This window comes from Drosophila eugracilis, unplaced genomic scaffold (assembly GCF_018153835.1).
Source record: "Drosophila eugracilis isolate 14026-0451.02 unplaced genomic scaffold, ASM1815383v1 contig_2154, whole genome shotgun sequence".
NCBI lineage: Eukaryota > Metazoa > Arthropoda > Insecta > Diptera > Drosophilidae > Drosophila > Drosophila eugracilis.
The window spans coordinates 11,767,577-11,782,568 of record NW_024573038.1 but is presented as its reverse complement, the minus strand read 5'-3'; the positions used below and the strand labels follow the sequence as shown (position 1 = coordinate 11,782,568).

Sequence of the window (14,992 nt, the reverse complement as noted above, 5' to 3'; positions counted from 1 at the left end):
TGTTGGCTTCCTCATTTGCCTGCTGCTGATGTTGCAACATTTTAATTATGCCCCAACCATTAGATGTTGTTCTTGCTGCACTCTCGTCTCAAGTAGTTCTACCTCTTTTTCCTCAGCCTTCTGGCCAACTCTTTCTGGCGAGAGATGATAGAGCCACGTAAATTGCAGGCGCAAATAAATTTGTTTGAAATATGTTAGAGGAGTATAGTTCCAAGTGAGGGTTTCCTCCTCAGCTTCTCTTTTAGCCAAATGAGAAGTTTAATAGCTTGTAGCTTGTTTCTTGGTGTTCAGTAACTTGCTAAGATTACAGTTACCAAGAAATGGGCGGCAAGGAGGGGAGGCATCATAATTGAGCGGCAATCGTGATTTATTCAGCGACTTAATAGGAATTTTTAAGCTTAAATTATGATAACTGTCATGGATGTTAGTTTAATACATATTAAATATCTATTTAAATCCTTATTTATTTCTCATTAAACATCCCCCAACTGACAGCTTTCTGTGTGTCAAGAAATAATTAGTTTTCTTTAACTTTGATTAAAGTTTATTTCCATCTTGTGCTACCTTTTACCTGCCACCTTCGGCAGTCCTGCAACTAACTAACTGCCTTTCCCACAACGTTTTTCCGCTGACTTTTTAAACTATTCCCACAAAATCCACCAGTTTCCCCCATCAGCAACAGCCAGGGAAAACACTTTGCCTTGGAAAAGTCGCTGCTTCCCGAGGCTTCTTTGGTTGCCTGGATGTTGGCCACGGTTGGTACTGGCTTTTGGCCAGGGGCGTTTGGGGGTGTTAATGCCAAATGCAGTGGCACCCGCAACTGAAGCCGCTCGTCGTTGGCCAGGTTGGCTGGCAGCTTTTGCCATCGAAGCTGCTGATGCAGCTGCAGGCCACTCTGGCCAAAGGCTGAAATAGTTGGCTATAATCGGTGGGGATACAGGCGGCAGGGGGATCACTGTAGTCTCCGGGTAAGACCAAAACCGCTTGTCAATCGAATCGTGTGGCACGTTTCGCTGTAGCTGGCTAGCTAGCTGGCTAGCTGGCTGCCTTACTGCTCGATAGAATTGCAGCATTATTTCTTCATCTCCCCTCGTCGGGCACGTTTTCTATTTTCCAAACATTTTCCATCCACTATTCTTTCTTGCCAGAGCCTTTTCCGCACAGAGAGTTCAAGATCGCTGCAAGACGATAATGTCGCCCGATTCTTCGTGGTCTCCTCGCTAACAAGTATCCGACTTGTTGCCGCTTGTTGTTTCATTAAAAATGATTGATTGCCAATTAATTGAACTTTGCCGATATGTTAATTAACAGCCAATCGAATGCATTCAACTGCCTTTGCACAATTTCGGTTCATGATTTATTAATAAACTTTTGATTAAATCACAATACACAATCTCTCTCTCTCTCTCTCTCTCTCTGAATGTATTTACTTAGTAAAAAGCAACATATTTTCCTTCCCCCTTTTTGACTTTCATTAAGCAAATATTTTTATAGAACAAAAAATTGAATTACCTTTTGGTAAAGTCAAATGGAATAAGTTAAACAAATTGGATTAAAAGCAAACAAATATGTTTTTAACTATAAGTTGGCTAAGTTTCAACTTAATAGCTGAATTTTCTTTCATTTTAACCATCTAATGCCAAGAACACACCTAAATCTAGCCACTAAAATAACTCACTTTTAATTAAAACATTTCACTTGGCTGTTAAGTTATTTCCTCTTTTCACTATAAACAATTTTGGTATGCAGCTTCCTTGGCAAATCTTCTTTTTGCTCTTGCCAAAAACTTAAACATTTTTATGGGTGGCGAAAAGTTTTTCGGTAAAACTAAAAGTGCAAAAAATATTTTCACACGCGATAAACAAAGCGATGAAGATAAGGAAGGAGGTCGGGTGGTTGGGTAAACAACGCTGAGGTAAACCTCGAAAAATATCACGAGAGCAGAAGCAGCAGCAGCAGCAGCAGAAAATAAGCAGAAAATCTGCACTAAAGGACACTGAGAAAAATGGGAGTACGAATATATATGAAAAGAAACCAAACAGCGCTGAGATTGGGCTGGCAAAATATCACGAGAGCAGAAGCAGCCGCAGCAGCAGCAGAAAAGAAGCAGAGGCACTGAGGAAAATAGGTAAACGAAAACGTAAAACGAACGTAAAAAGGAATCTAAAATAGAAGGAAGTCGGGTGACTGGAGCTGAGCTAAGCAGAGCTGAGGTGAGCCCACCAAAATATCGCGAGAGCAGAGAGCAGAAGCAGCAGCAGAATAGATCCAGAAAATAAGCAGAGAATTTGCAGCGCAAGAAACTTTGAAAAAAGGATATACGAATATATGTACATATAAAGGAATGAGAAATAACAGGACTGGGTAAACAGAAATGAGTTAAGCCTGCCAAAATATTACAAGAGCAGAGAGAAGAAGCAGCAGCAGAAGCAGCAGCAGAATATAAGCAGAGAATCTGCAGCGCAGTTTACTGAGATGAGTATACGTAAAAACCAAAACAATGAATGAATAGTAGAAAATGTAAATGTAGACTAAGAAGAATATGTAAATTATGTTTAAATATTCCTTTAAAAAACGCTTCTTCTTATCAAAAACTGAAGAAAAAATCTATTATTTTCCTTAATATTTATTTATTTCCATTACCTTTTGCACTCTCTTCTTTTCAGTGCATTTAAAGCAGCGGAGTTTGGTTTACCTGAAGTGAACCTCAGACAAACATGTCGAAGTGCCCGACCAGCAACAACAACAACAACTACAACAACTACAACGACACCAACAAAGGCGACTTAAGCAACAACAATAACAAGGCGACAGTGCCAACAAATTGTGTCATGTCATGTAAAAGAGTTTTTTTTTTTTTATAGTGCAGAAAGTTGGCTTTTATGTATAGATTTTGCTTAAGCGCGCGGCCTTTCTTATGTCTTTTCACACTTTCCCAGCTCGAAGGCGTTTTAGAAGGGGTGATGTGAAAAAGGTGTGAGGGGGAGGGCTCTAAGAAACAGCAAAATGAACGAAAAAGCCAAGAAAAACGAACAACAAAAAACGTTGTAAACGAACACCTTTAAGTGGTTAACTATATGAGTTACTTAGACACTTTTCTAGGTTGGTTATAGTTACTAGGGTGTAACTAAATGCGGCTTCGACTTGGAAATATGATATTATCTTTGGGTGGGAGCTGAGAATAGGCAAAATGTGGTCATAAGGTTAAGTTGGGATTGGAAAAGTGGGTGAATGGGATAGAAAAACAGAACCTAAGAGGAAAATCGAAAAAGAATGCCATTAAATTAAGGCTAAATATTTAGACTAGACCTTAAGATTATTCCTTAGAAACTTCTAAATTTAACTTTCTAATCTTTCTTTTCCCAATAATTTCCAACTTAATTACAAAGTTCAAGACATCATTTTGAGTTCATCAACCATATACAGTTTTTCTCAGATAATTTCCCTGTCTAGCCCCAAACTGATCTCTTTCAAATCTACTCGTACATCACGCAACTTCAAACGAACAATTAAGACTTCTCCGGGCTCTGTATATGCAAATTGTGGCCAGAAACCAAATTAGTGGCAATGAGCTAATGAAACACAAAGCTGAAGCACTTCAACTTCAAAGAGACATCACAGACACCATCTGCCATTCATCTTCATCTTTCATTTCTTCCATAGCTCTGTCCGCGATCATTTCCATGGATGAGTTCTTCTCTGTTTAGCATTTCCTCATTTGCCTCCTTCCCCTCCCATTCCCATAAACAAAAAATATATTTCTAAGAAAAACTGTGGCAACTAGCGGCGGCATATCAAAAAGGGCGGCAAACTATGGCTCCTCTCCATCTTCTAACATCTCGAAATTTTTGCTCTCATTTGTTAATGTGGCATAAAGCTCGAATTTTGCATGGTCTGGCGAGGCTGGCAAATAGTTTGAATGGATGGATGGATAGATGAATGGACGGAGGTTGTGTCATCGCTTGTCTGGGATTTGTGAGAATACAGTGGGCGCTGTGGGGTTAAGATATAAAGTTAATTTGACTTTAACAAATAAGGAAAATGACTTTTTGAATACCAAAGATTTCCAAATTAATCCCTTAAAACCATTTCCTTTTACATCTCTATAAAAAAAACCTTTTCTCATATCAATCTTCGATTTGTCCCCCATTCCCTCAATAACTCCCACTGTCCAACGCTTTTCCTTTGATCTCACTTAATGGACAGCAAAGTTTGCATCTCATTCAAAGCTAAATTTATGATCAGCAGAACGACGAAATCAAGGAAAAAGTGCAAGTGAAAACAAAAAACGCTGAGAAATCGCTGATGAGATTGAACATAACGATTGAACGGAAGCCCCTGGGCAGCACTTGGGTAATCAGTAAGCAGTTAACACAACAAGCCAATTAATTGAAAACAAATTGCCCATTAACTTGGTTGAAAAACAAACGAAAATAAAACCGATCGTCAAGTGAGAAAAGAAACGAGCGTAAACGAAACCAAAATCACTTTGCCGATCGCTTCGATTACAGACCTGGTCATACTATAAACGGTATATGCGATATATATAGAGGGTATAGTGGCAAGAGGAGTATATTATGAGTGCCACAAGATCGCTTGATCAAAAACTTGTAGCAACATCAAACAGGCAACCGCCTCAATGGCTTGATTAATGTGCCCCACATCAATCAGAGTTTACGGGGGAAAAACCAGGAAAGGTGGGGGGCCTAGGGGATTTTTCCTTCTTTATAAACACACAAATCTTTTTACTGAGTTGGCGGCGCTGCACAAAAAGATAAAACAAAGATAGCTATATGCTGGTTAAAAAGAGATAGGAATATCAAACACCCACACAATTTTGTTTGGCTCGAAAAAAGAGCCAAAGGCTTTGTCAAAATAAATGAACAAACATAAATCGAATAACACCAAAAAACTAAAAAAAAAAACCAAACCACAACCAGAAAGTTGTATTCAAAGGAAGTCTCTCTCTTATGGCTAGCTACATAGTTCAGTTTAATACCAAAGTGACGACTGATCGAGTCAGCAAACAGCATTAACAAAAAAAAAATAAAAAAAGTGGCCAAGAAAACAATGCCAAGCCAAAGAGTTGCTTAGTTTAAAGATCACGATCTTCTATAGTCTGGTTTGGTACATTTGCCAAAATGAGCAAAAACCTAAAGCCACGGCAACAGCAACAACAACAACAAATCACGTTTGTGATCTTGACTTTAGACATCACAGACTTGTGGGCCAGAAAAGAGCAAAGTAACGAAAAAAAATTAAATAAGGCTAAGCGAAACTGAACCGGCAAATAAAGCCAAAGAAAAGTCATTTAAATGGCCCGAAGGCATGGCCCAAGTTGGAGTCTCCTTAGAAAACCTATAACCAAGAAAGAAATCTCTTGGTCATGCAAGAGATGATCAGAGGTGTAGGTGATTTAAGGGGTTAAGGGGATGGTTATTCATTTTGAGGGAAAGTTTATTGAAAGATAAGTAAGCTAAGAGAGACGGTAGTTAAAGGAAGTAATTTGGTTTTTCTTTGATTAAGTTTTTAAAATTTTAGTAAAGTAAGAAATCTTTTTTAGACTTTAAAGAAAGTTAGAAGAAAATCAAATATAAGGATCTACATTTTCCTATCACATGTTTATATTATTGAAAGTATAGGTTGGCCCATGTAAGATTTGCTTTTTAAAATCGCTATAAAAATATCAATATTTCCCAATTTTCTTCGAGCCTAAACTTAAACCATTTCGTAAACCGCAAACCTTCTACTAAATATCTGACAATGACTTTCGAAATGTCAAAGTCAAAATTATCGATAGTTTCCAAAAGCAAACGCTACATGGGCCACCACCCATCACCATGTATAACCCAAGAAGAAAATTGTTAAAAAAATATATTAAGATTGAATAGGTAGACCCTCTAAAATTAATTCAATTTTCACTTCAAAATCTTGATAAAAGTAAAAAATCTCTAAAAAGTTAACCTTAAACCCCCCTTTTAAGATATTCCTGTAAGACCTAAGCCCCTGAACTTAGGCCTAGACAAGTTCTACTTGTTTGGATTGTTTTTGGTTTTCCTCCCCTCCCCCTTTACTTTTTGTTTCTTTTTGGTTTATTTGTTTGTTGGCTGCTCTTGTTGTTGTTGTTGTTGTTGTTGTTGTCGTTGTTGTTGTTGTTGCTGTTGCCTGTGTGGCAGTGTTCTTTGTTTGTGGAACCTCGACTACACATGCAAAGTGTTGTTTGTGTTGTTTTCTATTGGTTGTTGTTGTTTAAGCTTGTTGTTGTTTAAGCTTGTTGTTGTTACCTCTTACTGCTTGCTTGTTGTTGTTGTTATTGCAGTTACTGATTGTCAGTTGTTGTAGTTTGTTGACTGCTGAAGCGATTTGAGCTACATGACAATGAGATATTGGGAACACAGCTCGCAACAATGCCAATGAGTTCATTTCAGTTTTTTTCTCTTCTCATTTTTTTTGGCCAAAACTTTAAGGTAAGTCTTGAGATACCACCACCATGAACTTTTGAGTTAGTTTTGCAAGACTTCCTTTGACTGCCTTCCAAACGTTAATTCTGCTCAATTGTCTACTTTGCTGGTTTATTGGCCTCTTCGGATTCGTGCTCAAAATCATAATCTAAATTTGGTATTCCATTGAGTAACTCTAACAACCCAAACCTCCACCTTAATTAGAGAGCCAAGTTCCTCTTCCTACAGAAAAAGTAATTTTCCAAACAAATGGCAAACAATCAAACCAAAAAAAAAAAAAAAAAAGGCCGGAGAAAATGGCAACTCATCAATTTTGCACATGTGATTTATTAACTAATTTGCCACAACCGCATTTAAATGCGCTTTTCACACAGGCACGTACCAACATGAAAGGAAGGCCCAAGGAAAACTCAGGCGTTGCCACGTGGAAATTCATTAGACAAAAATGCCTTTCATTTTCGTATTTTTCACATTATTAGCGTTGAGCGTTGAACGAATGAGAGCATTGAGAGGGTGGAAAACCTCTTGAGAAATATGCGAAAATCATGAGCCGCAGGTAAGAGAGCAAAGAAAAGTGTTTAGGCATTAATTATTTTCCTCCGAGGGGGGTGGGGCGTGCTGGCTCTTAGGGAAATTCATTGGTTTCGAAATAATGAAACTGGGTGTTTGTTATATGCCAATGAATTATTTCCTATAATTTACGGGAGTTTTCTTAAAGGCAGGAAAGAGTTTTTAACTTTCTCAAAAGGAAATTTTCGATTACGGATTAAACTTTAGACATTTTTCATGCCTATTAATATGGGCTTTATTTTCCCTCCCTCCCTCGCTTTTTGGCTAATTTTATTTTCATGACTTTTATTTGCGTTTCACTGTTTTTCTCCCTTTTTCTTGCAGTTTTTCTTTTGTTTTTATAGCCAGACTCCACTAGCATGATTTATGAGGGAGATTTCTTTGATTTTTTTTTATATTTTTGCCCTCTGCTTGCAGTTGTCCTGCCCCTTAGCAGCCCATAACCCTCTGCATTTGGCGTTAAAAATATTGCCAAGTTGCCATAAATTTTATTGTATTTTGACAAGTAATAAAAATGCAAGCCACAAACCGAGAAAATATGGAAAAATAAATATAAAAAAGCGAATGCAAGAAAATGCATTTCAAGGGAGATAAGGAAAACGGGCTGAATAATAGATGTGGGAATGTGGGGTTTAGGGGGGAGGTTTAAGAGATAAACCATTTTGTAGCTAATTTGCATTTTATATGCCCGCAGACGACTTTGACAAATCTCATTTTGGATGTCATTCGTTTTCGGATTGCTTTTGATGAAAGATTTATTTACGGTTTATATTCTTCACTAAAATATATTCCCCTTTCCACCCATTCAAAACTAATTAGCATCATAAATTTTGACTTTTTGTCATTACCATTCAAAGAGTTATCTGCTCAATCAATTTTATAGCAAACTCTAAACCTTATAAAGACAATCAAAAGTTAAAAAACCAAATTTAAAATTCAACTTGGCCTAGCAACTACTTTGTGCTTAGTTTTTTATGTTTTTTGTAAGTTTTTATTTGTTTGTTTTGGATCATTAAAAGTCAGGCTTTGACTCTTAACGGATAACCAGCCGAGTTCTATAAGCTTTTATGGCCAGATCTTTGGTTAAAGCAGCTCAAAGGGGATTTTATGTTAGATCCCAAGGCAAGTTCTGTTAATGACATGAAGTAAGAGTCTAAAGAGGCTGTTTAGTTAGTTTTTGGAGTAAATCTCATAAATTAAACTATGGCCTAAAGCTGTATTAGCAGAGTTAAGCTTAACCAGCGTGAAGTAATGACTTATGGGCCACTTTATCATTTAACTAGTACCTCTACCTCTCCTTCAAACCAATTAAAAGCCACAAAAATCCATTAGTTTGTTTATATAAAGAAAACTTCCCATATTTCGGGCTCTTGCATAATCTACCATCTATTTTCCTTGCCCACCAACTCACTAACTCGCCTTGCTGTGAAAAACTTTTTTCAATTTTCCTAGACAAAAATCGGTATAAAAACAAATCTTAACGCTGCGTGTAATTATCATAAAGCGGGAATCTTGCCGAGCCAATAATATGAAGAGCCTATAACTTGTTAGTTAGCCAGTTTTTGGGGGGGTGTTTTTGGCAGAGTTTTCCCCCCCAACCGCAGGCATCAAACGATGTAACGATGTAACTTTCAATTTGCGTAATTTTCAAAGTGACTCGGAACTGATCCCTCACCTAATGACTTCTGCCTTGTGGAGTCTATGAGAAATGTTTACCCCAAACTCCGTTAATGCTGCAGCAGAAAGGAAAAAAACCTGAAGAGGCGCTTCTCTAGAAGGCGTGGACTTGTAACCATGAGATTCTAGTTATGCATGTGTGTGTGTGTATGCTGAGGTGCACGCTTGTCATAAAATGCCGCTTATTATGTTGGCTATTAATTTTTACAGCCTGGACGCGACGGTCGGCATCCAATGGACTGTTTCGGACTTGGTGGACTTTTTTTTGGTGGGACCTGGGAGTCCGCTGGCTGGGGATTAGAGATGGCTGGTCAAGGTGTCACGAAGCTTAGGTTTTTGAGGTAAAAAATCATTGAAATTATATTTAAATTGCCTTAAAATTGATTTGATTTTGTAGCAAGAACACATTACTGGTACAGTTTAAGTTAGTTTTAGGTTAAAAATTCAAATTTTTCAAAAAATCTTCCCCATTTTTTACTAACATTTTCCTTTAATATAACACCTTAATCAAACCAGGAATTAAGACCTATTAAAAGCTATTTTAAAAACTAAACCCTTATTAGTTTTTTTACAGCTTAACCAACACGCTGCCATCCCTGAGAGTCCCGTCCGAGAGTCCAAAAGGAAACTTGTTGTGGTTGGCGGCGCTCCATGGCAATTTATGACAAGCAGGCAAAGGCTCTTTTCTTCTTGGCCATGGCTCTCATATCGCAGCTTCTATCGCAGATGTACAAAAATTTATTTTTTCGTTTTTTCCATAAAGGTCGCCGAAGCAGGGGGCTGATATGGATATGGCAGAGGAAGAGAGAGAGAACAGCCCATCATTAGTACTAACAAGCCACATTACGCGGCCTTAGTTTGAGACTAGTTTTTCTATTTTCTCTTCTTTTTCTTTTTTACTGGAATGCGCGTACTCGATATGGGAATGGCCTTTGTCTTTGCGAAAAAGTATGTTTATTTAATGAGAGAATTTCGAGGTTTCAAGGGAATTTTTATTACCCACCCCCGAAGTGGGTGGTGGGAGAAGAACGTTAACCCAACATACTTATCGTATTTCTGATTTTTCATGAGTTTATTACGCTTTTCGTAGTAATCCTGCGAACTGAATTCCAGAAATTGCCATTGATTGTTATGTGAATGGGCTTATGATTAGTAACCCCGCTCCGCCCCTCCTATACCAGGTAATGGGTTTATTCTCCCGATTTGATTGCGGTCTTTGGTAGTCTCTTTCTCTCTCTCTCAATCTGTTATTGACTCGTACTTCAGTTGGGTAAACTCATTAATGGACCATCAGGTCGAATCGGTGATCATTTCATTACTTACACTAGTCATAATTCTAGTTTATGGTGTGTGGAGGGAGCTGCTGCTGTAAGTACATACCTGAAAGAAGAGGAAATTGGGAAATTAGTAGGTTGAATACAACTGGGGAAATACTTGTGGGTATAGGTATAGGAGATTTAAGGTTTATAATCTGTTAAGAGTGATATATGGCTTGGGTTTGGTTAGCAAGAACTGGACTTTAAGATTTTTTAGACCTTAAAAAGACTTTTCTTCTAAGAAGGTTGGTAAAAGTGTTACCAATTTATATTAACAAAAATAGTTCCTTAAAAATATTCATTTTCTTAATCATTTCCAAACAGAAATTTCATCAAATTATGGTAAAAAATCACATCTCTAACCCCTCAATATCCTCAACAATTTCTCACTTTTCCCAAACCATTTTTCTATTTCCCTGTCTTGCATAACCAATACTATCTTTTGGCTGTCCCATCATCACTACCTATTGTTTTCCCTCATCTCTCATACTCACCTTTTCAACCGTAAAGTCAACAACTCTTGGCCAACTATGTAAAGTAAACATTTTAATTACGAAAAAAAAGCAACGCAACAACTTTGACTTCTTTTTTGTATTTCCTCACCCTCACTTGCTGTTGTTTTTCCAACATTTTTCAACTTTCGCAGCCAACTTGGGCCGACTTTGCCATATAATTAAATACAAATAACAATTAAGATATACGAAGTTGCTGAGTGCGGCGCCCGCCGGGCCATGAGCATAATTTAAGTTTTTTAATTAAAAGCAAGCAAACTTTGGTTTGAGGAATGCATTTTCACGAAGCGACATTTATGAATTGAGACGTTAATTGTCATCTACTCAAAAAGGGGGAGGCAGGAGGAGGTGCCTTTTAGGCACTTCAATATCATGGCTGTCAATCCACGACCTGTCCCATGAAATTGTCAAAAAAAATATATATACTCGTATATCGTCGATACGACGACGCAAGCCTCGAATAATTTTGATATTTAATTGACAGTTTTTCGGTGGGAAAACCTGAGGAGAGTGCTCGAGTGTCACCTCTATTGCTGCTACCAATTCCATTAACTTGGCTTGTCGGCGAAAAAGCGATAGTAAAAGAAAAAAAACAAGAATTACTACCAATGGATAAGAGATATAGAAAAGATACTTTATGGTAATAAAAGTTACTTAATAAAGATTTTTGACCCATATTCCTAGCAAGACTTTTACCCAAAAATAAATCGAACTTTAAAATCTCATAAACTTATTTTTCTTAGATTTTTTCCCCCATGCAAATGATATATAGAGTATTTCCCTACCTCTCAATCATTTTCCTAACATTTTCCAGTTCGTTTTTTTTTTTTTTTTTTTTGTAGCTTTTGCCTTTGGGGCGTTTTGGCGTCTGTCGCTTTACTTAATGGCAACATGTTTTACAACATTATTAGACAGGCCGAAATGGAAGCGGTTTTTTTGTGGCTGGTTTGGAGTCTTTCTAACCGACAACTGGCAAATTTTAATTACCAATATTTTCCAGGTGTCGATACCCCATACGACCCATACGCCGTGGGCAGCATTTTACATTTTATGACAGGCCATAACCCACAGACAAATACACGTTACTATACGGGCCATTGAGAGAGAGACCCACTCTATACTCGTATATTTGGTAGCCGGCTGTCTAATTAGCGTTTTGTGACAACCGCAGAAAAATCAAATACAAAAAAAAATAAACACTTTGAAATGGTTTTGTAATTGGCAAACATTTTGTTTGACCCACCCGAAAAACGGTAACTGAAATTATTATATATTTAATTTCATTTGTGTTTATCGGCTTAGCAAATTGTTTATGCGGGTGGTCCACGCTGTGGTTCTAATTAATCTTCTTATTGGTTTAGAATTTCTTTAATTATAGGTTTGTTTTTTTTAGTTATGTTCTTGATTTGGCTTTGTAATCAGCTTAAAATGTGTATTGGTATGTGTGTGTATGTGTGTGGACAAGCGTTAAATTACGCATTGCCGATTTCATTGTCATGTCAATCAAGATAAGATTAGTTGTTATTTTCAACTTTATCGATTGTCGTTAACTAACTGCATTGTCGGTACTTTTTGTGTCATTTGAGTAGATAAGCCCTCATTAGTGATAGTTTTTATGAGACAATGTTGATATGAAAACAATAGTTCAAGGGTGCTTAAAATCTTCTTACGGCAGAGCATTTACTAACACACAAATGCAATGAAACGTGCACATATTTAGTTTCGTTTTTGTGTTGGTTTGCAGTTGTGCACTGAGAGAGAGAGAGTAAAAGTTTCTGTTTTGCTAACCAATTCATCACTCATTTTACTGATTCGCCAAAATTTCAATTACATACTCGCGTCGATGGTCCACTGCGAAATAAGCACCAAAGTGCAAAAAGAAGTAATAAAGCAGAGGTGCTCAACTACGTCTTACGGCAGAGCATAACACAAAGACAAGAAAACGTTCACATATTTAGTGACGCTTTTGTGTTGGTTTGCAGCTGTACACTGAGAAAAAGAATAACAGTTTTGTACTTCCACCGCGAAATAAACTCCAAAGAGCAAACAAGAGTTACACCGAATGAATTCCAGTGCAAGTGTTCGAGGATGATCGAGTAAGAAACAAGAACAAAATTTATTACAGTTAGCGACGGAATGAGGCGGAAAAAGGAAAACAAAAAATTGTCAATGGAATAGCATGGCGAGAGCTCAAAGCTTATGGGAGAGCACGTCCATTTGCTACGAGCAAATTAGCACTCAGAGCATAGGCGTATACCACCCCTGCAATAATTATAACATAAATAATATTTATAATAATAATCTTAGAAAAAATTTGATTGAATAAAATTATCCAATAAATACAGAAATATTATTTTGAATTTATTTTAATGTAATGGGCGTTGTGTGCCGCCTCTCTTTCCTAGCATGTTCTTAGTTCCGTTCTTTCTCATATTATGATATTACGAAGGTAAACGGATAATGTTAAAGATATGTCAAGAGTAAGTGAGACAAACCTATCTACTGTTGTAAGTGATCCCTTGAGCTGTTTACTAAATGAAAATGAATGGGATAACAATAGTGATGAAGTCGAATTGCGCAGCTAAAGTACTTGTCACAAAAGGGTAGGAAAAGGAGGAGAAATGAAACAATCATTCAGAAGGCAAATCATCTGGAGGAAGTTATTTCTTTAAAAATAAAATTGTGAATCAGAATATTAAGAACGACGACGACAAATTCAAATTCAAATAAAATTGTTATTTTCAGTTTTATAAAGTATTTTTTAATGTTTTTTTGTTGTTTTTTTAAATATTTGTTTTTTGTTTTTTTTTTTAGCACATTTTACACTTGTTATAAATTAAATTCGTTTATAAATAATTTCACAATCCCTCCTTTGTTATATATTCCATAGAAAGACTGATTAGATTGATCATTTGGTATTTCCATCACTTGATCACCAATGATGATGATGATGACCATGCGGAGGACCATGATGATGATCAAAGTGGCCTCCGTGGTGGTGATGATGATCAAAGTGTGGCGGCGGTGGTGGAGGTCCATAGTGATGATGGTGATGTGGCGGCGGTCCGTGGTGATGCGGTGGCCCATGATGATGGTGATGGTGCACCGGTGGCGGCGGCGGCGGTGGGTGATGGTGGTGGTGATGATGACCACCACCTCCCAAATTCAATCCAAAGTGGATTCCAAATAGACGATCCTCGTGGTGTGGTGGCGGCATTTTGGTGGTCTTTTTATATAATAATCCTTGGTTTTCTGATATGGAAAACTGATATATTCCTTTTAGAGAACTTCTCTCGTTGCCTATTGAATGCGAACTGTTTTCCAATCCACAGATATCAGCAATTTATATAGCATTTTGCACTCGACTAACCCGACACTTCAGATAGTATGGGGTTTATCTTATCGAAAGGGGTGTGTGTTTCGCCTGACTCATTGGGGATTCACTTTGATGCGATTGCTAATGCTAAAATAGGGCTATAAAGATAACCTTATCTATATAGGGAATTACTCATCGGACCAATTCAGACTTTAAGGGTACTTTTTACTTATTTCCATTCATAACCTAATGCAATCACAGTAAAAGCGAAAATAGGAAAAAGATAAAAGTATTTCCCAGACGCAATAACAATTTGACATTGCAAAAAATAAAACAAAAAAACTATTGAAGTTGCAAGAAGAAAAGGGAAAATGTCGAAGAGAAAAAACTGCAAGACGCCGCCGACAATAATTTCCGCCTTGTTTGCTAGACGTAGGTCCCAAAAAAAAATAAAAGCAAAAGAAAATAAAGTGCAAAAAAAGCATCAAAAAAAGAAAAAGCTAAGAAAAACCAAAAGAAAAAAGATAGTAAAGACAAGCAAGAAAACCCCAGAGAAAGGAAGAGCAAGCTAGGGGATAGCTAGAGAGCTTTTCCATGGAGATTGGCTTGAAGGTTGGGAGTCTGTGTAGACTTTTTCAAGGGAAAAATATGCACTGAAAACTAAAATCTTTGTCTACTATTTTTTACTATAATTTTTACAATATTTTTTAGTTTATAATTTGAAGTTTTCTTATAATTTTCTTTAAGTTTGATTTGTTATTAGGGTTTTGGGGTTCTGGTGAAGATAATATTAAGTTGTCAAAAAAGTCTTGCGGTATAAACTTGGTTACAATAATGCGATTCAAGTCAAATATGCGCCGTTTTGTTCGATGACGTGTTCCCAACGAGATGCCAACTTCATAATGCCCCTCTCATAGAAGCTCGCTTCCCTATTGGCAAAAAACTCGGAGCGTGGCGCATCTTCGACCACCTCTACACCAGAACGAAAACGTTGATACCATCGTTGTGCGGTGGAAATGGAAACTGTATCGGGTCCATAAACTGCACAAATTTTATTGGCGGCTTGAGATGCATTTTTGCCTTTATCGTAGTAGTACTGTAAAAAATGCCGTATTTTCTGTTTATTTTGCTCCATGATTG

At 37.2% G+C, this 14,992-nt stretch overlaps 2 protein-coding genes across 4 annotated transcripts in view; both read right to left on the bottom strand.

Moving 5' to 3' along the window:
* LOC108105972 (frizzled) overlaps nt 1-14,992 on the bottom strand; it is a 105,352-nt gene that overhangs the window by 30,314 nt on the left and 60,046 nt on the right. Inside the window, exon 5 of one of the 3 annotated variants that reach the window (XM_017212777.2) lies at nt 8,650-10,088. The exons of the other annotated variants lie outside the window; for them this stretch is intronic. Coding sequence (XP_017068266.1) covers nt 10,045-10,088 — 44 coding nt within the window. The 3' untranslated portion in view covers nt 8,650-10,044. Of the gene's footprint in view, nt 1-8,649; nt 10,089-14,992 lie in introns of those variants that run through there. 3 annotated transcript variants of the gene reach the window in all.
* LOC108105973 (histidine-rich glycoprotein) lies at nt 13,361-14,319 on the bottom strand. The gene has a single exon (XM_017212779.2). It carries the CDS (start codon nt 13,751-13,753, stop codon nt 13,469-13,471), a length of 285 nt encoding a protein of 94 aa, XP_017068268.1. The 5' UTR covers nt 13,754-14,319; the 3' UTR covers nt 13,361-13,468.